This window comes from Arvicanthis niloticus, chromosome 26 (assembly GCF_011762505.2).
Source record: "Arvicanthis niloticus isolate mArvNil1 chromosome 26, mArvNil1.pat.X, whole genome shotgun sequence".
Taxonomy (NCBI): Eukaryota; Metazoa; Chordata; class Mammalia; order Rodentia; family Muridae; genus Arvicanthis; species Arvicanthis niloticus.
The window spans coordinates 33,907,986-33,931,476 of NC_133434.1; the positions used below are offsets into that span (position 1 = coordinate 33,907,986).

Here is a 23,491-nt window from a genome sequence, read left to right on the forward strand (position 1 = left end):
AGTCACTCCTGCTTCTGAAGGGCAACCACTGTCTTGATTCGGTATAGCTTTACTTGTATATTTAAATAGTCATTTGGGCTGGGCATTGGTGGTACATACCTTTTATCCCAGCAGTCAGGAGGCAAAGTGAGGCAGGTGGATCTCTGAGTTTGGATCCAATCTGGTCTATGCAAGCCAGGGCAGCCAGGGTTACATAGTGAAACCTTGTCTCCGAAATATAAATAAATAAATAAATAAATAAATAAATAAATCTGGCATTTAGACAATTACATGTCTTCTCCCTAATAAGGTAAATTCTCTAGAACTAAGTTGAGGAGTAGGGAGGAGACAGCAGAATAAGACAGAATAAGAAATTACAGGACACACAGAGACAGCTAAGACCAAGGATTGACGGAGGCTCCTGCTCCTGTGTGTCTGAGAGATGAAGAGACAATCCTCCCCTGACGCCACAGTGTGTGGCTGGAACTGTGGCTCACATTGAGAGTAACCAAGTAGACCATAGTGCTTAGAACAGATTAAACACAGAATTTAGATTCCAGTGATTTGGTTTTGTGGCCCTCCAGCCAAATGTTCTGCAGGTGTAATTGGAGATGACATGTTTCATGGGCAAGTCATTATGGTCTCTAAAGGACAGTCCCTATTAAGGTGGGACTTTTTTTTTTTTTTAACAATTCATTATCCTACAGATTCCTCTTTAAGCAACCAGTTAATTTATAATCTAAACATTAGCAGTAATGGTAAAATTTGTATCAATATGAGATTACAATGGTTTCCTGCTTTAAATAAAGTTCTTGCCGGGCAGTGGTGGCACACGCCTTCAATCCCAGCACTTAGGAGGCAGAGGCAGGCGGATTTCTGAGTTCGAGGCCAGCCAGGTCTACAGAGTGAGTTCCAGGACAGCCAATGCTATACAGAGAAACCCTGTCTCGAAAAACCAAAAAAAGAAGAAAAAAAAAGTTCTTCTTTCTTTCTTTCTTTCTTTCTTTCTTTCTTTCTTTCTTTCTTTCTTTCTTTCTTTGTTTTGTGGTTTGAGACAGGGTTTTTCTGTGTAGTCCTGGTTGTCATGGAACTCTATAGACCAGGCTCAGAGGTCTGCCTGCCTCTGCCTCCTGAGTGCTGGAGTTGAAGGCTCTTTGTTGTATTGTCTTCATTTTGGACAGCCCCCCTCTGTAGCCCCCTGGCTGACCTGGAACTCCCTAGGAAGACTAGGGTAGCACCAACAAACCTGCAGTCATCTTTCTGCTTCTGCCTCCTCAGTGCTGGCGTTAGAAGTAGCTGCCAACATGTCCAGATTGTATTGGTTCTAATTTTTTGAGATAGGGTGTCATATAGCCCAGACTGGCCTTTGTAGCCACAGATGCAAAACTATCTTTACATCCTGTTTGCCCAAATGCTGGGATTATAGACACACTTCCATTGCATCCAGAGTTCTAAGGGCCTTCTACCCATGTAAGCCAAACTCAGAGGACCCTTTGTAGTGCCAGAGAGTGCGTAGATCTATAAAACAGAGTCTGCCTGACATTTAATGTAGCAGCGAATAAAAGAGGCAAGTTTTCAGTGGATGAAGGATCAACTAGTTGCCCCACTGGTAATTTTTTTCAATAGCATTGCATAAACCAAAGAAGAAAGAAATGGCAGCGCCTGTATGCTACAAACCACTGGACACAGACAGACAGACGGACTGTTTCCACCTACTATTACTTTGACACTTCTGCCCAGTGATCCTAGGGCACCTGCAGTCAACGATGCAGCCACTCACAAAATTCCCATTGAGATGAAACTTGAACCCAGGCCTTATAAGTCGGTCTGTCAATGTGGTACGGAAGAATAATAAAGGATGCAGTTTAACTGAATGAAAAGAAAAGCTTGGGGCTATTTCAAAGGTGCAAATGTGTGAGGACATACAGATGAATAAAGGAAGTTTGCTAAAATTGTTGCTGATCATAAGCTCAACACAATGCTTGGAAATGAATGAGGCACAAAAACTTAACTGCAAAGCACCTAGCTGGCTGGCTTTGCTCTTAGAGAAAAACCTTAGAAGAACCAGAATCCAAATGCCCATCATCTAGCTTGGGTTTGTTTTCTTTTCTTTTCTTTTCTTTTTTTTTTTTTTTTTTTTTTTTTTTTTTTTTTTTTTTTTTCTTGTTTTTTTTTTCGAGACAGGGTTTCTCTGTTAGCCTTGGCTGTCCTGGAACTCACTCTGTAGACCAGGCTGGCCTCGAACTCAGAAATCCACCTGCCTCTGCCTCCCAAGTGCTGGGGTTAAAGGTGTGCCCCACCACTGCCTCACTCTTTAGCCGAGGCTGGCTGGAATTCAAGGCATTTCTCCTGCCTTCACTACCTAAACACTAGGATTGAGGTATAGGTTGCCACGATCTACTAGGTTTGCCTTGAACTATAGTCTTTTCCTGTTCGGTCTGTTTTGTGTTTTGTTGTTGTTGTCCTTGTGAGTTGGGTCGTCCTGTAGTTCAGAACTCCCTATTTAGCTGAGGATGACCTTGAACTCCTGATCTATCCTCTCTGTCTCCAGTGCTGGGGTTATATGTGTTTATGTGTGTGTGACCACATGCAGTTAGCTAACTACCATCTGTTTTTATTTGATGTTAAATTTTTAAAATTACATTTATTTATTTAAGATGTGTGTGTGTCACGAGTGCCTGTGCACACCATGCTTGTGAAAGGACAATTTCAAGAGCCAGTTCTTTTAGTTGACACATGGGCGCTAGGGATGGAATTCAGGTTGTTGGGTTTGATGGCAGCCACGAATCTCACTGGCCCCAAATTACCATCTCTTTTGAGACAGGGTCTCACTATGTAGAGCTCTAATTGGTCTAAAACTCTCTATGTAGACCAGGCTAGGCCTTGAGCTCACAAAGATCCACCTCCCTGTGACTCCAAGATGCTGGGATCAAAGGCGTATGTCATCAACCCTGGCCCAACTACAGTCTTGAGCTAAGGAAATCGAGCATGGTATGGCTATCCTGCTTAGACAGATCTCAGACTACAGAATGGATTGAAGAGCAAAAAACTGGGGGCAATATTATGACTATCAGTAACTTAGTAATAAATTGTACTGCACATACACTTGAATAAATTGATGTTGTATTCTTATCATATTTCCCATAGACACTGTCCTAAATTATTTTCAGCTGGTCTGATAGCATAGGTCTTTGATCCCAGCATTCAGGAGGCAGAGGCAGGCACATCTTTGTGAATTCAAGGCTACTCTGGTCTACATAGTGAATTGTAGGCCAGCCAGGGCTTGGGGAAAAAAAAAATCCCTGACAAATTAAATAATTTTTATTTATCTAATCTCACCATAATACTATAAGAAGGGTAAAATCATAAATTTCATTTTATAAAACATATTTGTTTCTGTGTGTACATACACATATGTGGCAACACACATAAACATACGTATATAGAAAACCTGTATTACCAATATAGACACATCCATCTAAAACAGAAAGTGGAGACAGATTAAGGAAAATACACACCCTTGACCTCTGACCTCCAGATGTATGCTTATGCATGCACACATGCACATACACACACAAAAGTCACCAGTGCCAAACATGCTGACACACATCTATAGACACAATACAGGATAAACCCAAGTTTGACTCTCATCTTCCCACCAAAAAAAGGAAAGGGAGGAAGGGGAAGCCATGTATGTACTGCAGTTGGCAGAGTGCTTGTCTAGAATGCAGTAGCCCAGAGTTAGGTCCTGACTCCCAGCACTGCATGAAACCTTGTAGCCGACTTCAGAAGTGGACATAGAAGCAACATAAAGTTCAAAGTTGAGCCTGGCATAGCAGAGGTAAGCATGACGTCCAGGCTGACTATGAATTCCTAATTTTCCTGTTTCTTCTTTCCAAATGCTGGGATGACAAATATGCATTCCACCATAGGCCAAGGTTTCTCTCTCTCTCTCTCTCTCTCTCTCTCTCTCTCTCTCTCTCTCTCTCATATTTTCTCATATTTTTATTAGTTTAGGGATTTCACACCATAATCCCCAAGCACCCTCACTTCCCAGTCCTCCCAAGTCTGTACCCCACCATTGGGAGCCTCCCACACAAAAAGTCCAATTTGTGTTGTCCATATACTCACTGGAGCATGGCCTATCACCCAGTGGCCAGCCCCTTAAGGAAATCTGAGCCCTCCCCCCATCCCCCACCCTCCCACACACACCCCAGCCAGAAACCATCAGCAGTTCTGGAGAGCTACACTTCAGCATCCGTATCACAATTTTTAAAAGTTCTCTTTGATAACTTTCTGGCTAGGCTGTAACCTTTGGGGGTGGGGTAGGGGTTGTCACAGAAGCCTTCCATTCCCTTCTTTCTCAACTCTGAGTCTATAGTCATCAGTACATGGCAAAAGTAGCTTCCTCGTCCTTTACAGTCATCAGGAGCATGAACCATGGCCATCCACATGGTCTCAGTGTCAGCAGATGCCACTGACCTCAGCTTAGTCTCCTGTGACAGTACAGATGCTAGACGTCAACCTAGCCCTCTGCCACTGCACAGACCGTGGATACTATCACAGTCCTTGGCAGCAGCACAGACTGTATGGCCTTCAGATGTTAACATGGACCAGTCATCAACATAGACCTCGGCTGCAGCTGGACCACGGACCCAGACACAATCTTCGGTGGCAGCACAGACTCAGACATCACCATAGCCTCAGGTCACAGTGTAGTCCACTCATTTCAATATCCACAAGGTTCTCCTTTTAATCAAATTCACAAGACTAAATTTATAGTACTTATTCTTAAATTCAAGGCTTTGCTTGGGCTGAAAAGCAAGTTCAAGGCCAGCCTAAAGAAACTAAATGTCTAATGTTTCTACATATTCTTTAACATAAGGAACATTGCTATATTTATATTGCAAGTCTGACCTTAATACTAGAAAGACCTTCTATAGGCAAATGCCTGTATCTGTAGCTAGTGGGCTCTCTCACTGGGTGAGAGTGAAAACGGGTTCTCCCTGTCTTATAAAAGCAGCTTATGTCCCAAAGAGCAGATACTTGAGGGAGTTCCCCTGGATGCACTGTCTGTGGAACTCGGTATTTCTGTTAAAGGGAATGATGATGTCAGTTTGTCCAATAAGAGCAGTCCTAGTGTTGGTCACAAGTCAAAAAAAACCGTATTCTAAGTACTGCCATTTTGTTTATCAGACTCCATTTAATCATAGGGAGAAGCCAAGTTCCAGGCCCCAGGGTCTAGGGCATCTGAGAACTTCTCTATAGCTGAACAACTTCTGTTGTAAACAGTTTTTTGAGTCCAGACATCTCAGGGACAACTTGTAAGGAGCAGCTGTCTGAATGCAGCCACCTCAAGGACAAGTTCATGTTCCTAGGCTCAGGAAGGAACACATATCCCACTTCTCCAAATTTTTTTTTTTCCTCTGAGACAGGGTTTCTCTGTGTAGTCCTGACTGTCCTGGAACTCACTCTGTAGACCAGGCTGGCCTCGAACTCAGAAATCCACCTGCCTCTGCCTCCCAAGTGCTGGGATTAAAGGCATGCGCCACACTGCCCACAAATTTTTTTTTTTTTAAGATTTATTTATTTATTTTATGTATGAGTGCTCTATCTGCATAAATACTTGCATACCAGAAGAGGGCATCAGATCCCATTACAGATGGTTGTGAGTCACCATGTGGTTGCTGGGAATTGAACTCAGGACCTCTGGAAGAGCAGCCAGCGCTCTTTAACTGCTAAGCCATCTCTCCAGCCCTCCAAATATTTTCTTAATTGTCTGTTAACCAGTAAAGAATATAGAAATTGCTGTTACCTAAACCAAGGTGGCTAAGTTGTAAAAATGTATAACCAATTTCCTGTTGTGCCCTAATTATGTTCAGCTGACCTGCTCCTTTGTCTTCTTATCACTCTGAGCTCTGAACCTAATATTTAGGAGAATAAATTAAGGACCTTGAACCCAGGTACCTTAGATATGGCCCAGACTCCAACGGGTACTCCCTTGTTTAACCCATAATGTCAAAATACAATTGGATAACACTGTACCCTCCCCCCATGCTTTGTGTCCCCATTCTTTAAAAAAAAAACGTTCACTCTCTCTTCAGGGGATAAGATTGATTCGGATCCTGGACTGGGCGCCTCCCTGAGCGCTCAGAAAAGCAAGCTTTCATTTTGAAGTTTCCCCCTCTGAAGTGAGTTTTCTTGATTCCATGCTGAACCCAACGCTAGGAACGTGGACATCAGAGTGGGCTGCAGACTGAGGCCACAGGCTCTGAAATACACTTTCTGAACAGAGTGAAAACTAACCGGTTAATTTTTCATCTTCTACTTTCATAGCTGATGAAGAACTTTGATTCATAGATCTTGCCCCAGGGCTTTTCCTTAATTTCTTTTCACTAAGACAAAAATCTCCCTCTGCCTTCCAGTGTCCTGTCCCTAACTCTTCCCTCTCATGTCATATCAGAGCCATGTTGAACCTACTTGATTCCAGACAAGTCCCACCCGGCTCTAAGGGAGGGCTGCTACATGTCATGTAACTCTTTGAGGACACTTTCTTCCTGGTTTGCAAAGCATAGTAGGTCCTTCCCCGGGGCATCAGCCCAGCTATATCCCCCTCTGTGAAATCTGCTTTTCCTTTGCCCCTAAACCCTGGGCACTTTTCTGCATTAAAGCAATCACTTCCGCATGCTCTACACGGTGTGGGGTTTATTTTCTGGCTGGCTGGCACACCCCTCAAGGGCTTGTCTACCTCTGTAACCTACATCTCAGAGGACTAGCACAAAGTTTATCTCCTGATAGGGGCGCTAACATTTCGTGAAGTAAATGAACCCGATTAGCATTTTATCTCTGGAGAGGTCTAAACAGTAGAAAAATCACACTTGTTTTCTCAGAAGAAGGAACATATTCAAATACCAAGAACTGCAGTTCCTGGTAAGACCTTTCAGAAAATGGCATTACCAATAGTAGCAACTGGAAACCCAGCAGAATGTGTGAGTGCTCCAGGGGGTGAAATGGGCCAGGATCTGAACAGTCGTGCTATAGGCAGTCTAGGGAGTTGAGGAAAGTGAAGGAAACTTCTAAAACCAAATAACCACAAACAACCTTTTTCTTAAGAATCACATATATATATTTACACTGTGGACCTAGAATATACTTAACACAGCAAGAGATATTCATATCTACCTGGATTCCAACTCCATCCAAAAGAGGCCTACTCCCAACAGTCTGAGCCAACATTCTAGACAGAGGGCAACCTGGTTTTGGCAGCGTGGGTTTGGAAAGTATGCAGTGAGATAAGGTCACCTATGGCTATCACTGTCCTCTGCTCCAGTCTTTCGTGGGTTGTCCAGTTTAGTTGTCCATGAGGCTCTCGGAGCTGTTGGGAGTAGACAGGTACTCCAGCTCATAGTGGCCGTTCTCAGAAGCCTTGTGTCTGAGTTTCTCCTTTGTGTCCTCCTGGCTCCTCTTGTGCTCAATAATCTGTTGGAGTTGGTGCCCAGCATATTCTGGCTTGGTGGTCAGTGGACCAGCTGGAACAGCTACACCCAGAATATCTGACACCATGTAGGGGCGCAGCCAGCCCACCAAAGGAGTACTTCCAGGGCTATAGTGGGTCTGTTTGTGGTAGAAGAGCAGTCCATCTACCTATAGGAGAGAAATCAGGAAGCAGAATGACTTTGGGCCACATATTTCTAAGACAGCTATACAGAGGCAACTCTTGTGGACTTTCTTTCCTTCTTTCTGTCTTTTCTTTCTTTTTTTTTTTTTTGGTAGGTGGGAAGCAAGGTCTCTTTATTATATAGCTTGTCTGTCCTGCATGTAGACCAAGCTGGCCTTAAAATCACAGAGATCTAGCAGCCTCTGCCTTCTGGGTGCTGAGATTAAAGGAGGTACAACCATGCCCAACAGATTTTTCCTTTTTTATTCTGAGCCACTGCCAGTGGAAAAAAGACTTGTATCTCACATGCAGTTTCTTCAAATGAAGAAAGTGCTAGGTGTAGAAATGGTGGTATATATCTGCAATCCCAGGACTCTGCAGGCTGAAGAGCGGAGATCTCAAGATCAACCAGACTGGGCTATATAGTGAAGCTTTATCCAACAGAAGAAGGGCTGGGGGACAGAAGACCTAATAATAACACGCTCGCCCTGCTCTGTGACAGGATGCTTTCCTACTCGTTGATTTCCTTTCTTACCCAGGCACAGGGGACTCGAGAGATGGTGTTTCTTACCGTACAAAGTTCTAAGCACACCATAAAGACAAAAGTATGAAGCAGAAATTCAACCTGAGTTCATGTCCTCTGCCCCCACATTCTGGACACTTGACCCTAAAGTCTCAGTACAGGCATCCCCACCAGGGCACCAGACTGAGCACAGGACAGTCCTTTTCAGAGGCCCTGCTTCCCAAGCTACTGCTGCCTAACAACCCCACCCCCCCACCCCCACCCAGACTGTTTGGAGCCATATTCTGGGAAGCTCAGTTTTTCTAAACGGGAAAACCTCCTACAGCCCCATACTTTCTCTTCTGTGATTCAGTGACTCACCCCTAAAAAGCATTTCTTGCCACTGGGATGTAAGGGTTATAAATGAAGACAGTGTTCTTACCACCTTCTTAATTGACTCCCAGAAATGAAGCAACTTAGTCTTTGCCATTTCCTTATCCAGGAAGCTGTTATTCTTTACAAAATTAAATACACTTCAAGCAAAAACTTGACTGTGACGAGGCAGAATTTTAAAAGAGATGATGGGCAAAGAAAACTTTGCTTAAGTCAAGAGAGAGGTTCTGAGGATGATAAAAGACTGTCTCAGACTCAGGAGTTCCTGGGAACAGGAGATCTTCAGTGCTAACACATGAAAAGTATGGGCAAAATAAACGAGTCGGCCACTGCCTAATGAACACCGTTATCCCTGGAACCATCTGTGCTTCCACCGAATGGGAACCAGAGGTCCAGTCAGCCACATGTGCCCAAGTGCCTGACACTGTCACACCCAGCCACGGGTGTCATCCAAAGGGCCTGATGCTTGTGCTTATGGCAAATGACAATACAAAGATGACCTAGGAGAAAGGACATTTTGCTCTTCTCTAGGCCTCAGTTTTCAGGGGATGCTGGGGGCCTATGCAATTCTGGTGTTCTGACTCATTTAGTAGAAGCTAAGTTGAGGCTCTGGAGGGCAGCAGCTACATCACTTCCTTAGAATTAATCTTTAGCCCTGTTTTCATACTAAGACACAGAAACATCAGAGGCTCTCTTAAGACCGCATGCACCCAAGTTTCCTTGTAGCCTACAATCATGCAGAGCAATAGACAGTGGTCTCATTACCTCAAAAGGAAAATCCATGGACAGTACCTTACACAGGCTCTCAGGGGTACACGGGAAATTCTTTAGCCCTACAAACTTAAACTGAAACATAAATTAGAACAAAGAGTTAGTACATGTTTCAAATGATACTGGCTCAATGGTTGTAAAGCTTTACCAAGTGAGTTTTCCTTCTCAACACTCAGGAAACTGAGGCAGAATTAACTGAGTTTCACGTTTCAAGGTCAACCTAAGCTATTAACACTGTCTTTAAAATTGGACCCCACTTCCAGGACTCTGAAAAGCCCAGAATCTATGTTTCCCCAACTCCCAGTTACTGCTCACAAAGGTCTATGCTAGACTGATTTACTAGCAAGCCTCAGGCCAACTGCGCTACAGTGAGACTCTGTCTTTAAAAAAAAAAAAAAAAAATTCCCAGCACTTGGGAGGCAGAGGCAGGCGGATTTCTGAGTTCGAGGCCAGCCTGGTCTACAGAGTGAGTTCCAGGACAGCCAGGGCTACACAGAGAAACCCTGTCTTCAAAAAACCAAAAAACCAAAAAACCAAAAAAAAAAAAAAAAAAAAAAAAAAAAAAAAAAGCTAACAGGTTGTTGTATAACAGTTTCCTCAAGCTTGAAACATTCCATTCATCCTGCAGGGAAGCTCCTTATGCAGGAAGATAAACAACTCAAAATAGCTTCAGGAAGTTCCTGAGGTTGACCAGATTCACTTAAGCCCTGCTCCCGAGAAAGTAAACAACAAAAGCTGACCATCCCACTCAGAACAAAGCTGCAAAGGCGACTTTGGGACCAGACAGCAGACTGGAAGAAACAGAAACCATCCCAGCTGCCTGGAACCTGTTTAGACCAGGGTCACTTGGAAAGGACATTATCCAACCTACTTAAGCTACTTGTGGGTGCTCAGATTTCCCAGCTCTTGTGAGCTGTTTCCCATGCTGGGGTGGCCTTTGGTTGTCTTTAAGTCATTTCCTCTGCTCTAACAACCCCTCACCTGTATTTTCACCATGTTGGATGCTGGTGATATCTTACTTTGGCCAACCACGAGTTACCTATCTGGGGTGATTAGATGGGTACGGCGTCTCCCAAAGAAAAGTTTTGTCACACAACATCGATACAGCTCAGTGCTCAGCATGTATGAGGCTCTGGGTTCAATTACTATACACACTCACTCCCACACAGCATTTTATAGCAGGCATCATTTACTAAGTGTCTTACCATAAGGATAACGCCACGAGGAGCCGCATGCATATGTATGTTTCTTATAGCAACTCTTGAAATTAGCCTTTACCTTTAGAGGTGGGATCTCACTCTGTTACTATGTTGTCCAGGCTAAGGCCAATCTTGAACTGCTGCTTCCTCAGCCTCCTGCTTGCTATGATTACAAGTCTGTATTACCTCTCCTAGCTTATTAGTGCCACTTGCAAATAAAAAAAAAAAAAATAGCAAGTGAGGCTACTATCCTAATAATAATATTATTATTTTTAGTGATGCTAGGGATTGAACCGAGGACTTTATATATTCGAAACAAGATCTGTATACTGAGTCACACCTCCAGTCCTTAACACTAGTAATTATTAAACCCACAAACAAAATTCAAATCTGGATACTATTAAACTCATTGTCTTACCATTATACCATTATAATATGCTGTCTCAAAAGATTAAACTCAACAATCAAGAGTAGTGGCTCTGAGGCTGGAGCAATAGTTCAGTGGTTAAGAGCACTGGCTGCTCTTCCAGAGGACCTGGCTTTGATTCCTAGCATCCACATGGTGGTTCCCAACCAGTTTGAGGAGATCTGATGCCTTCTGGTCTCTGTGAGCACTAGGCACTCAAGTGGTAAAGACATATAGGCAAGCAAAACACCTTTACACATAAAATTATAAAATCATTTTGGGCCAGGCAAGGTGGTGCAAGCCTTAAGTCCCAGCACTCAGGAGTCAGAGACAGGCAGATCTCTGTGAGTTTGAGACTGGCCTGGTCTACAGAGTAAGTTCCAAGACAGCTAGGAATATACAGAAACCCTATTTCAAAAGGAAAGAAAGAAAGAAAGAAAGAAAGAAAGAAAGAAAGAAAGAAAGAAAGAAAGACAGACAGACAGACAAAGACAAATAAAGAAACAAAGAAAGAAAGGGAAAGGAAAGAAAAGAAAAGGGCTGAGGAATGGCTCAGTGGTTAAGAGCACTGCCTACTCTTCCAGAGGTCCTGAGTTCAATTCCCAGCAACCGCATGGTGGCTCACAACCATCTGTAATGGGATCCAATGCCCTCTTCTGGTGTGTCTGAAGACAGCTACGGTGTACTTATATACATAAAATAAATAAATAAATCTTTGAAAGGAAGGAAGGAAAGAAGGAAGGAAGGAAGAAAAGGAAAGGAAAGGAATTGTGGCTCATGCCTGTAATCCCAACACTTGGGAAGCTGAGGCAGGAAGATCAGGAATCCAGGGTCATAACTACACAGCCAGGTTCAAATCAGCTTGGGCCATATGAAGCCTCAATCCATCACAACACAAAAGAACTCGATTACACAGCAGCCTTACAGGATTAATCTTGGTTTTCTCTCCAAGTCCTTCTTCTTCCGGTAACTTTGAATGCATCCAGTAGAATCGGAAATCAGTCTGCCATAAAAAAGGTTGAATTAAAAAGATAAAATGTTATTCATTTCAAACTTTTATTCTCATTTTAATACCACTGACTTCTGAAGCCCTAAGCCCTGCTTTCGGTCTCTCTGCTCCCATTTGTAACCATAGTTTATCAAGTCTTTCAAGATCATAAACGGGTGTGTGCATGTGTGTGCATGCATGTGTGTATGTGCCTGTGTGTATCACAGATGGTAAGATGGATCAGTGGCTAAAAATGCTTGCCATACAAACCTGCTAACCTAAATTAGATTTTTAAGATTCCACACTTGGCAGACAAGAACGAACCCTCCCCTTAAAGATATCCTTTGGCCTTGATTCAAACGTATCACACACACAATAAGGATAAACAAAATTCTAAAATATATTTTCATTGTTTATAATATATACACACTATAATATTACATGAAAACATGTTCATACAAGTATATGTCATAAAGATCTTTTTCTTTTAAAATTTAGCAAAGCTGCCAGTCATAGTGGCTCAAACCAAAGTCCAAGCATTTAGGAAGTAGAGGCAAGTCAGGTCATCCTTGACTACATAGTAAAATCAGCCTACATCACATAAGGCCTGACTTGACTCCACTCTTCTTCAAAAATAAACACTTAGGATGGCTAAGTATGGGGGCTCACACTTGTAACTCCAGCAATCAGTAATCTGAGGCACAAAGACCACAAGTTGGAGGTTATCCTGGGCTATATAGCAAGATCTTATATTTTGGGGGAGGGTTGGGGGGCTTGGGGGGTAAGAATAGAGTTGGGGGGTTGGTTTTTCAAGACAGGGTTTCACTATGTAGTCCTGGTTGTCCTGGAACTTGCTCTGTAGATCAGGCTGGCCTCGAACGTACAGAGATCCAAATGACTCTGCCTCCCAAGTGCTGGGAATAAAGGCTGCACCACCACATTCAGCTATATTTATTTTTAAAGACAGGGACTCACTGAGCTGTCCTAGCTGGCGTTGAACTCATAAAGATCTGCTTGCCTACCCCGGATCCTGGAATCAAGGCATGTATGTACTAACAGGCAGAGCCAATGCCTGTAATCTAATTCATTGATCCCCAACCTCTTACAGGGTAAACCCTCTTCAAAACAATAACAACAACAGGGTTGGGCAGAGGCAGACAGATCTGTTAGTTCAAGGCTAGCCTGGTCTACAGAATGAGTTCCAGATCAGCCAGGACTACACAGAGAAACCCGGTCTCAAAAAAACAAAACAAACAATAATAATACAATCTTCACTTAGATATAAATATTCAGGCTGGGCTTCATTTATTTCATGCCTGAAATCTCCACTTTTGGAAAGCTTGAACAGAACTGTTCACAAGATTAGGCCAACCTGGGCTACATAGTTAGTTCCAGGCCAGCCTGAGTTATGAATGAGATTCTGTCTTTTTGTTTGTTTGCTTTTCTTTTTTTAAAAAGGTTTATTATTTATTTATAAGTACACTGTAGCTGTCATCAGACACACCAGAAGAGGGCACCAGATCTCATTACAGATGGTTGTGAGCCACCATGTGGTTGCTAGGAATTGAACTCAGGACCTCTGGAAGAGCAGTCAGTGCTCTTAACTGCTGAGCCATCTCTCCAGCCCTTGTTTGTTTTTCAAGACATGGTTCTTCTGTATGTAGCCCTGGCTGTTCTGGAACTTGTTCAGTAGACCAGGCTGGTCTTGAACTCAGTAGTCTGCATGTCTCTGACTCCCATGTTGCTGGGATTAAAGGCACATGCAAACAAACAGGTGAACGGTGGTGTCTCAGGACTTTAGTCTCAGCACTCAGGAGGGAGAGGCAGGTAAACATTCATCAGTTTTAGGCCAGCCTGGTATACAGAGTGAGTTTTAGAACAGTCAAGGCTACACTGAAAACCCTGTTGCAAAACAAATAAACAATAAATAAACAAATAGATGAATAAATAAATAACTTCAACCACCCTATATTAACTATATTATAATTATTGCTATTTTACATGCTGAGGATGTTTAGAATCAGAAGGCTGAAGTCACTTGCCTGGGTGAACAAAGTAAATACTGAGAGGCCTAGAACGCCTCCATTCCAAAGCACATTGTTCCAACTCCCTTGCTTCATTTTAATATGGCTAATAAACAACACTACACAGCCGAATCTTTTCCCTTTTCCTAAGAACTGATTCTCTGAACTGTTGATGTGTGCCTTCCATAGCTATGGGACACTCCTTGTGCTTTTACTTTGCTTCTGGAAATTTGAAACAATAAAAGTAGTTTTCTTTTCTTTCTCTTTTCTGTTTTGTTGAGAGAGGGTTTCATATAGCTCAGGCTGGCTTCAGACTTGCTAAATATCAGAGGCTGACCTTGAACTTCTGATCCTCTATAGAGCCTATAGGAATAGATCAGTTTATGAGGTGCCTGGGACTGAGCCCCAAGCTTTTTTTTTTTCTTTTCTTTTTGGTTTTTCGAGACAGGGTTTCTCTGTGTAGTCCTGGCTGTCCTGGAACTCACTCTGTAGACCAGGCTGGCCTCGAACTCAGAAATCCACCCGCATCTGCCTCCCAAGTGCTGGGATTAAAGGCGTGCGCCACCACTGCCCAGGGAGCCCCAAGCTTTGTGTGCAGTAGGCAAGCATCCTCCCAACTGAGCTGTATCCTCAGCCCCTTGCTTTGCTTGGCTGAGACAGGGAAGGTCTTGCCATGTGGCTCAGGCTGGGATTGAGATTCAAGATATTCCTCTAGCATCAGCCTGTAACAAAGGGGCTTCCATGGGCATAAGCTACTGCTGAACTGGTCTTTTTCTTAGAGTATATCTGTACCTGCAATTTTAATTACCCAATCTGTAAATTGTGAATTTATGTTGTGAATGTCCTTTAACAAAACTAAAGGAAACATACCAGGAACAATGACAAAAATCTGCAATCACAACCTCTGGGGAGACTGAGACATGAGGAAGATTGTAGGTTTGAAGTAGCCTGGAATACAAAGTGACTCCTTGTCTCAAAAACAACAGACAGACAGACAGACAGACAGACAGAATCACCACTAGCTGGCATTTCCTGAAATCTACCATAGGGTAATAGCTATAGAAAAAAACACTCTAGTAGTCTATCCAGGTGTGGTGAGGCAGACTTTTGATTCCAGCACTAAGGAGGCAGGCAGATGTATCTCTGAGTTTCAGGCCAGCCTAGACTACAGAGTGAGACCTTGTCTCAAAAAAAGGAAAGGAAAGGGGAAAGGAAAGAAAAAAAAGTAAAGGAAAGGAGAAGAGAGGGGAGGGGAGGGGAGGGGAGGGGAGGGAAGGGGAGGGGAGGGGAGGGGAGGGGAGGGGAGGGGAGGGGAGGGGAGGGGAGGGGAGGGGAGGGGAGGGGAGGGGAGGGGAGTCATCTGAGCTAGGAATAGTGGTCCATGCCTGTTATCTCTTCTAGAGCAAGCTTTGAGATTGGAGACTTTATTTCACACCAAGAATGACCTGGCATTTTCAGGGTCAGAATGTGGTGGGTGAAGGAGGGTACAAGAGTTTATTTAATGGGGCTGTCTGCATAAGATGGCATACTTCTTACCCTTCAATCATCCCTGCAACAATTCTCCAGTTCTCTGGAGAGAAGCAAGGAGCAGCCCTGCTCACACCCCAGCCTGCACCTCTGCTGTTTCTTTTTCCTTAAGAACTATCATGTTAGCTGGGCAGTGGTGGCACATGCCTTTAATTCCAGTATCTAGGTGGTAGAGGCAGGCAGATCTTTGAGGTCAAGGTCAGCCTGGTCTACAAATCCAGTTCCAGGACAGCCAGGACTACACTGAGAAACCCTGTCTCAAAAAAAAAAAAAAAAAGAAAGAAAGAAAGAAAAGAACTCTTATATTTTCCTTAGTTCCTCATATTTATTTTACTTTTAAAGTGAAGCTAATTTTAAAGTGAAGCTAATTCAAACACCCTCAAAGATGCAGGGAACATTAGATAATGTTCTTCATTACCACATCCTGTACATAACAAGAAGTTGGTCACGTACCAAACCCACATGCTGAACCACCTTCCCGGGAGGAAAGAAGACAGGAAAGGCATGAGGACATTATCAATCCTTACCTGACAGTCATAAAAAGGATGTCCTCGCCAGCACATCACATCCAAAACATAGTACGTCTGGTTCACCTCACTGTAAATGCAATCCAGAATGGTGTAGTCTACAGATACAAGGAAGAAAGTCAACAGAACTCGGCTTCCAGCCAGGGTTCCATCCTAATGGGCTCAAGTTGGCCAATCCTCGGGGCTAATGGCCACTGTCAGTACTGAGCATGAAGGATTCACAGCAGAGTACCTTTGTAGCTAGCCATCCGGCACAGCTTAAGAATGCTATAAGGTAAGATAGCATGACAGATCAAGACAGCACTTTAGACAAACGGGAATTCTCAACAAGCTGGAACATTGTTTTATTTACTTTTAAAGAGGCTCAGATTTTAGTTTCGCTTTTCTCTTTCTTTCTTTCTTTCTTTCTTTCTTTCTTTCTTTCTTTCTTTTTTTCTTTCTTTCTTTCTTTGTTTTTAAGACAAGCTGGCCTGGAACTCACTGTGTTCCTGAAGACAACTTTGAACCCCTGATCTTGCTTCTCTCTCCCAAGTGCTAAGATTATAGGTAGGTGCCATCAAACCTGCTGCTTTGCTGCTTTGATTTGAGACAAGACCTCACTTTGTAGCCCAGACTGGCCTCAAACTTATGGCAATCCTACTGTGCCTGACTTTTGGAATGCTGGGACCACAAGCACCTGCTACCACTCTAGGCTATTTTTATGTATACGTGGAAGTTTTCTGCTGTTGCCCAAACTGGAATTACCCTCCTAAGTGCCTGGACACAACCACACTGGCCTACAAGTCCTTGTTGCTTTCTTACTGTAGGACTGTGCCATGCAGGCATCAAGTATAAGCTGTCACTTTCTTTAAGGAAACAGAGAGGAGATGATCACAGAAAGAGTCAAGAGCTGAGTTATAGAACACACACTATGAACAGTTCTAGAAAGAGAAGACCAGAGTAAAGGAGGCAGGGTACACTGCCACCTACCTGTAATCCTGCACTTGGTAAACTGAGGCAAGAGAATAAGGAATGCAAAGTCATCCTTAGCTACATGACCAACCTGACCCCTACATGAACCTCTGTCTCCAAAAAAATAAAAAAAAAAAAAAAAAAAGAAGAAAGAGAGAGAGAGAGAGAGAGAGAGAAAGAGAGAGAGAGAGAGAGAGCCAACCCGCCAACCCAACAGAGAAAGTCAGCCTTACTACTTAAGGAACACAGGAAAAATCAACAAGCCTGAGCAGGTAGAGAATAGAATAGGGTTTCGGGTTCAGCTTTACCAGTCCCACTCACACCAACCAAGAATTCGTATCTAATCCTTAACCCCAGTCTGTTTACTGAGGCCAGGTAGGAGGAAAGCTACAGTAGCTAGGGAAAGCAAAGGAGGAAGGAAATTAGGCTGGGAATCCCAGAAACAGCTCACTACAAGACATTTTGTAAGGTATGATGACCTTCATTCAAAGACGTACTGCCTAGAGGGACTCACAGGGCTGCAGTTGTGCAGCTGAGGAGACTTGACCTTGGAGATCATTAAAACAACTAATCAAAAGCCTGCTGTGCTCAGGCACACAGCAAAGTTCTGGCATTGCTCTGATGGTGACGCCTCAGCAAGAGTTTCTCCCTGTCTCCTAAAGCACAAGGCTTTTCCCTATGGATTTCCAGCACTGACCAGGGGTCAAGACTTTGGAATAGGGAAGTGGCCTCGTTCTTGGAGAGTAACAGGCGTAAACCAACAGGAGCTGGCCCTGAGACTCAAAATCAACGACAGCTCTTTTTTTTTTTTTTTTTTTTTTTTTTTTTTTTTTTTTTTTTGGATTTTTTGAGACAGGGTTTCTCTGTGTAGTCCTGACTGTCCTGGAACTCACTCTGTAGACCAGGCTGGCCTCGAACTCAGAAATCCGCCTGCCTCTGCCTCCCAAGTGCTGGGATTAAAGGTGTGTGCCACCACCGCCCTGCAACAGCTCATATTTTATAGAAAAACACCTGAGATTTTACAAATGCAAACTCTACCTGCTTCTACAAAACAAAGGGGAACGGGGAGCTACCTCACCTGCATCTAAGGCCAGAAGCAGCAGACATGACCAGGGAGCACTCATAGAACTAAAGAGGCCCCACCTAGCTACTAGAGGTTTGTGACAATCAGCACCCGGGGATGCAAAGCAGCCGAAGGGCACAGAGCCTCCTGTTCTACACAGACACCCTTGAGATCACCAAGGTCAACATGCCCATCTACAACCAAAGGACTGAGGCCCCAGACCAGTCAGTATAACTGCTCGTGAACTAAGCCCTTCCAGACCATTGTCGTCAAGGTGCTGAGCTGAGGCCAAAGACAAACGGTACACCCACTAATTAGGGAATCCACCCACATGTGTCAGAGGTCCACCCCAACTTCCTTGACTTCATTCAATTCTCACGTCCCCCACACTGAGGCATCAGAAACATCCCTCTCTCCCTGCCACCGACGGAAATGCTAAGTATAACTGCCCGGTTTGTTTTCTGCTTTTTCCCACGGAGACTATTTGGAGGGTTTTGAACTTTGTTCTGTCCTCAAACCTACTGGACGGACTCACTGTTAAAAACAAACAGCAGGAAAACATTGAGTCAGGGATATAGCTCCACTGTCAAAGTACTTGTCTGGCGGGTTCAATACCCAGCTCATAAAGCAAGGGACAGAGGCGGGCACCTAGGAGTTCTATGGGGCTAGAGACGGAAAGATCAGACGTGTAAGACCATCCTGAGCTACAGGGCAATCTGAAGGCCAGTCTGTGCAACAAGGGATCGGCTCATAGGCAAAACCATGGTGTTGGAGCAATGATGGTGCTGGGGCAATGGCTCAGAAGTTCAGAGCACTGGCTGCTCCTCCAGAGAACCCTGGCTCAATTCCCAGCATCCACATGGCAACACACAGTAGTTTATAACTTTAGCACTGGGGGGGTGGAGGGGGTCTGCCGAATTCTTCTGGCCTCCAGGGGCACTGCATGCAAATGATGCAGATATACGAGCAGACAAAATATCCATACACACAAAATACTAAAATATATTTTTAAAAAATTAAAAAAACAAAACACAAATAGCCTAACAAAAATACCCAACCAAGCAAAACACCATCTTGTACCAGTTTTTTAAAAATGCAAATAAACCAAGCATAATGGCACATGCCTGTAACCCTACTACTTGGGAAGTAGATCAAAGAAGACAAAGATTTCAAGTCTTGACTACATGACAAGCTTGAAGATAGCCTGGGCAATACAAGACACTTTTCTTTCTTTGTTTCTTTGTTTCTTTGTTTCTTTTTTTTTTTTTTTTTTTTTGGTTTTTGGTTTTTGGTTTTTGGAGACAGGGTTTGTCTGTGTAACCCTGGCTGTCCTGGAACTCACTCTGTAGACCAGGCTGGCCTCGAACTCAGAAATCCACCTGCCTCTGCCTCCCAAGTGCCACCACTGCCTGGCACAAGACACTCTTCTTGAATGATAAAAACTTAGTAAATAACTAGGTATAATGGCTTCAATCTCAGTTTATAATCCTAGCATGGGGAAGGCTAAGGCAGGAAGACCAGGAGGTCTGGGCCAGCTTGGGTTACATGGTGTGCTGGATAGTTCTAAGACAACTTGACAAAAGCTAAAGACATCTGAGAGGAGAGAACCTCAATTAAGAAAATGCCTCCATAAGATCTGGCTGTAGGCAACTTTGTAGAGCATTTTCTTAATTAGTGACTGATGGGGGAGGGCCCGGCCCATTCTGGGTGATGTCACCCCTGGGCTGGTGGTCCTCTGTTCTATTTTAAAAAGCAAGCTTAACAAGCCAGTGAGCAGCACCCCTCCATAGCCACCCCTCATCAGCTCCTCCCTTCTTGCCCTGTTTGAGTTCCTGTCCTCGCTTCCTTAAATGAACTACAATGCTGAAGTGTAGGGCAAATAAGCCTTTTCCTCTTGAACTTGCTCTTGGACATAGTGTTTCATCAGACAATAGTAACCCTAACTAAGACACACGGTTTACATTATCTCAAGAAAACACAAATCTGGGACTATGGATGTAGCTTAGTGGTAGTGTAATTTAAAGTTTTACTGTTATGTAAGTTGTGTGTGCATGGGCATGTGTTACAGTACTTACGCCTTGTGTGGGGACCACACGGCAACTCTTAGGAGTTAACTCTTTAACTTTCACTGGAGGTTTTAGGGGTCCAACTCAGGTCATGAGGACTTCTCAAAAAGCACTTTCACCTACTGAATTGGTCCCTGAAGCCTCAGAGATCCTTTGTGATTGAGCCTCAGCACCAAAGGGACAGTCAGGAGGAAACCCAAACATAGTAAACAGATATCACATGTAGGTACCTTTGGCCGTTGTTGAGTTTCTCCTGTTGCCTCCTGGCAGAAGGGAAGAAAACCTGTTGACACAGTAGCCACTCTTAGTGTAGGCACTGGTTGAACCCTGTAGAGAGAAAGCTACCACGCTCATTAGGCATTCACAGGTACCCTGACTCTTCATCTTCATTCTACAGGGCTGTCATTAGCCCAAAGAGGGCTGGCAACAGCCTTTTCTGGCAGGAAAGTACTAGGAGGCCAACTCCAGGCCCAGATGAAAAGGAGGCAGACAATCCTTTCAACACACACTAGGCTTGCAGGCATAAGAGGCAGGAAGCAGCTACTCACCCTGGAGGCCACGATAAGGGCTCTTTTCCCAACAGGACACACAACCACAATCCATTCTTGTCCCAAATCTGAAGGAACATCAATTAACCACTCAGAAAGCATCAACTGGGAAGACAAAAACAGTGTTAAAGGATCAGCAGGAGTGTGCCACTCAAACATTACAACAAGAACATTCATATCCTATATACATAACACGAGTACAGCTAAAAGCTGAGGACAGAGGTACTTCTACCCCAAGTGCGGCATCTGTCCTTATCATCACTGTCTGCATCCTACTTACGTCCTTACCTCAAGGCCTACAGTGAGGGGCTTTCCCTTTCCTTATTTGCCTGGTGACTACCAGCATAACTATTACACTCTGGATTTACACCTCAGGAACAAATAATCACCTTGAGTCCTGCTCAGACCTGACTATCATTTCCCAAAGTGACATGCCACACACGACAATAAAAGATACTAAGAAGTAGGCATGGTGGGATAGGTGTATAATCTCAGCTACTTGGGAAGCTCGGGTGGGAGGATGGCAATTCACAACTTGCCTGGGCAACTTAATGAGATGTTATCTCAGATCTTTAAGGCTGGCCTTGAACTCACTATGTACATGACAATGACTCTGAACTTAGGATCCTCTTGGCTCTACCTCCTGAATGTTAGGAATACAGGCCTGAACGGCCAGTGGGAGCTCACACCTTAGATCCCAGCACTGGGAAGGCAGAGGTGGGTGGATCTCTGAGTTCAAGACCTGCCTGGTCTACAGAGTGAGTTCCAGGACAGTCAAAGTTACACAAAGAAACCCTGTCTGGGGGAGAAGGGAGATTTAAGCATATTACATGCATGAGGTGCTCAGAAACTCATGCAGGCTTAAATATAGTCACATGTTAAAAAAGAAGAATTCTTGCATGGTTCCCAATGTTTGCTCTAAGGGGCCTTCACTCACAGGAAACACTTCAAAGGTTCTTTTAGATTTACTTATTTCATTTTACATGTGAGTGTTTTGTCTTCACACGTGCATCATACCACGGGTGCTCTTAGAGGCGATCAGAAAAGGGACTCTGGGTTCTCTGGTACTCAAGTTATATTCAGAGCCACGACATGGAGGCTGGGAACTGGACTCCAAGACTCTGAAAGAAGTGCTCTTAACCACTGAGACATTTCTTCAGCCCCAAGATAATGTTAAAAAAAATTCTCATCCTTTGGTTCATCCAGGTGTGGTAGCCCACACTATAATGCCAGCACTTAAGAGGCAGAGGCAGGAGGATCTCTGGGAATTCCAGGCCAACCTGGTCTACATAGTTGAGTTCCAGAACAACAGAACAATAATAATACTGAGATGCTGTCTCAACTGCCCCTCGTCCCCAGAATTTCCTTAGGTCTGGTGTGACAGTGTATATCCTTTTATCTTTAAGGCCAGCAGCAGCACAGGCAGGTACCCGGCTGTGAGCTTCAGGCCAACCAGGGCTACACAATGAAATTCAGCCTAAAAAAAACCAACAAAAATTCCTCTGGCAGGGTGTGGTGGCAAGGTAAATCTCTGAGTCTGAGGTCAGTCTGTGGTTTTACAGAGAGAAGTCCAGGCCAACAGGCACAGTGAGACCCTGTCATCCCCAGCCACCCACACACACCAAAAAAAAAAAGAGGGTCCTTTGATATAAAGATGTGTTGATTTACGAATGTTAACAATACACCAACACACTAGGCTTAATATATGCTTAGGCATATATCTTGGATGTGACCTTACTCTTCTAAATATATTCTGGAACTCTAACAACAACAAGATTATTCGGTTTTACTTACAGTTACAATATCCTAACTCCCGGTACCCCTGTGATCTATAGTTTGGGTTTTTTGGTTTTTTTTTTTTTAAGATTTATTTATTTTTATGTAAGTATACTGTTGCTGTCTTCAGATACACCAGAAAAGGGCATCCAATCCCATTACAAATGGTTGTGAGCTACCACGTGGTTGCTGGGAATTGAACTCAGGACCTCTGGAAAAGCAGTCAGTGCTCTTAACCGATGAGCCATCTCTCCAGCCCCATGATCTATAATTTTGATTACAAAGTGTAATCCTGTTCCATAAGCCTCAGGAATTACCCTGTGATATAATTTAAATCTCCTAGCAAATTTTAAACTCTACTTTATATATATGAGTATTTGCTTGCATGTATATCTGTGCATCTTGTGAATGCCCAGTGCCCAAGAAGCCAGAAGAGAGCATCAGATCCCTCAGACTGGAGTTAGGAACTGTTGTGAATGATCATGTGGGTGTTAGGAATTAGATTTAAGTACCCTGGAAGAGCAGCTAACACTCTTAACTGCTGAGCTCCTCCTAGCAACTCCTCAAAAACAATAACATCAAAACTCATCAAAATCCTATGTGTGGCTATCATAAACGAAATGAAGGGTAACTCCGTCAGTGACTCAGTCTTTCTGTTAACTCCCACAAGTAAGTAAAACCTTTTATGAGGGCTACAGAGATGGCTCAGCAATTAAGACTACTTGTTATTCTTGCAGAGGACCCAAGTTCAGTTTCCATATTCACACAGTAGCTCATAAGCATCCATACCGCCTTTTTAGGGAATCTGACACCCTGTTTTGACCGCCACAGGCACCAGACATACACGTGGTATGCATATATACATACATGTAAACAAAAGACTTGTGCACACAAAATAAAATAAGTAATAAAAATTTTTTAAAATTAGAAAACTTGAAAAAAAAATTAAAAAAAAAAAATTAGAAAACTTGGGGCTGACGAGATGGCTCAGTGGTTAAGAGCACAAGCTGATCTTCCAGAGGACCCAGGTTCAATTCCCAGCACCCATGTGGCAGCTCACACTGTCTGTAATTCCAGTTCCAGGGGATCTGACACCTTCATGCCAATGCACATA

At 43.7% G+C, this 23,491-nt stretch overlaps 1 protein-coding gene across 6 annotated transcripts in view; it reads right to left on the bottom strand.

Annotated features, from left to right (window-relative positions):
- Positions 1 to 7,081: 7,081 nt before the first annotated feature.
- Positions 7,082 to 23,491, bottom strand: part of Snupn (snurportin 1) — a 31,655-nt gene continuing 15,245 nt past the window's right edge. For 5 of the 6 annotated variants that reach the window (XM_076925665.1, XM_076925668.1, XM_076925664.1 and 2 more), the window contains 6 exons: positions 20,602 to 20,706; positions 20,284 to 20,380; positions 15,974 to 16,071; positions 11,833 to 11,910; positions 9,297 to 9,377; positions 7,082 to 7,623 (listed from right to left, as the gene is read on the bottom strand). In XM_076925665.1, coding sequence (XP_076781780.1) covers positions 7,330 to 7,623; positions 9,297 to 9,377; positions 11,833 to 11,910; positions 15,974 to 16,071; positions 20,284 to 20,380; positions 20,602 to 20,706 — 753 coding nt within the window. In that variant the 3' untranslated portion in view covers positions 7,082 to 7,329. The remainder of the gene's footprint in view (positions 7,624 to 9,296; positions 9,378 to 11,832; positions 11,911 to 15,973; positions 16,072 to 20,283; positions 20,381 to 20,601; positions 20,707 to 23,491) is intronic. The other variant, XM_076925669.1, reaches the window with a different exon arrangement.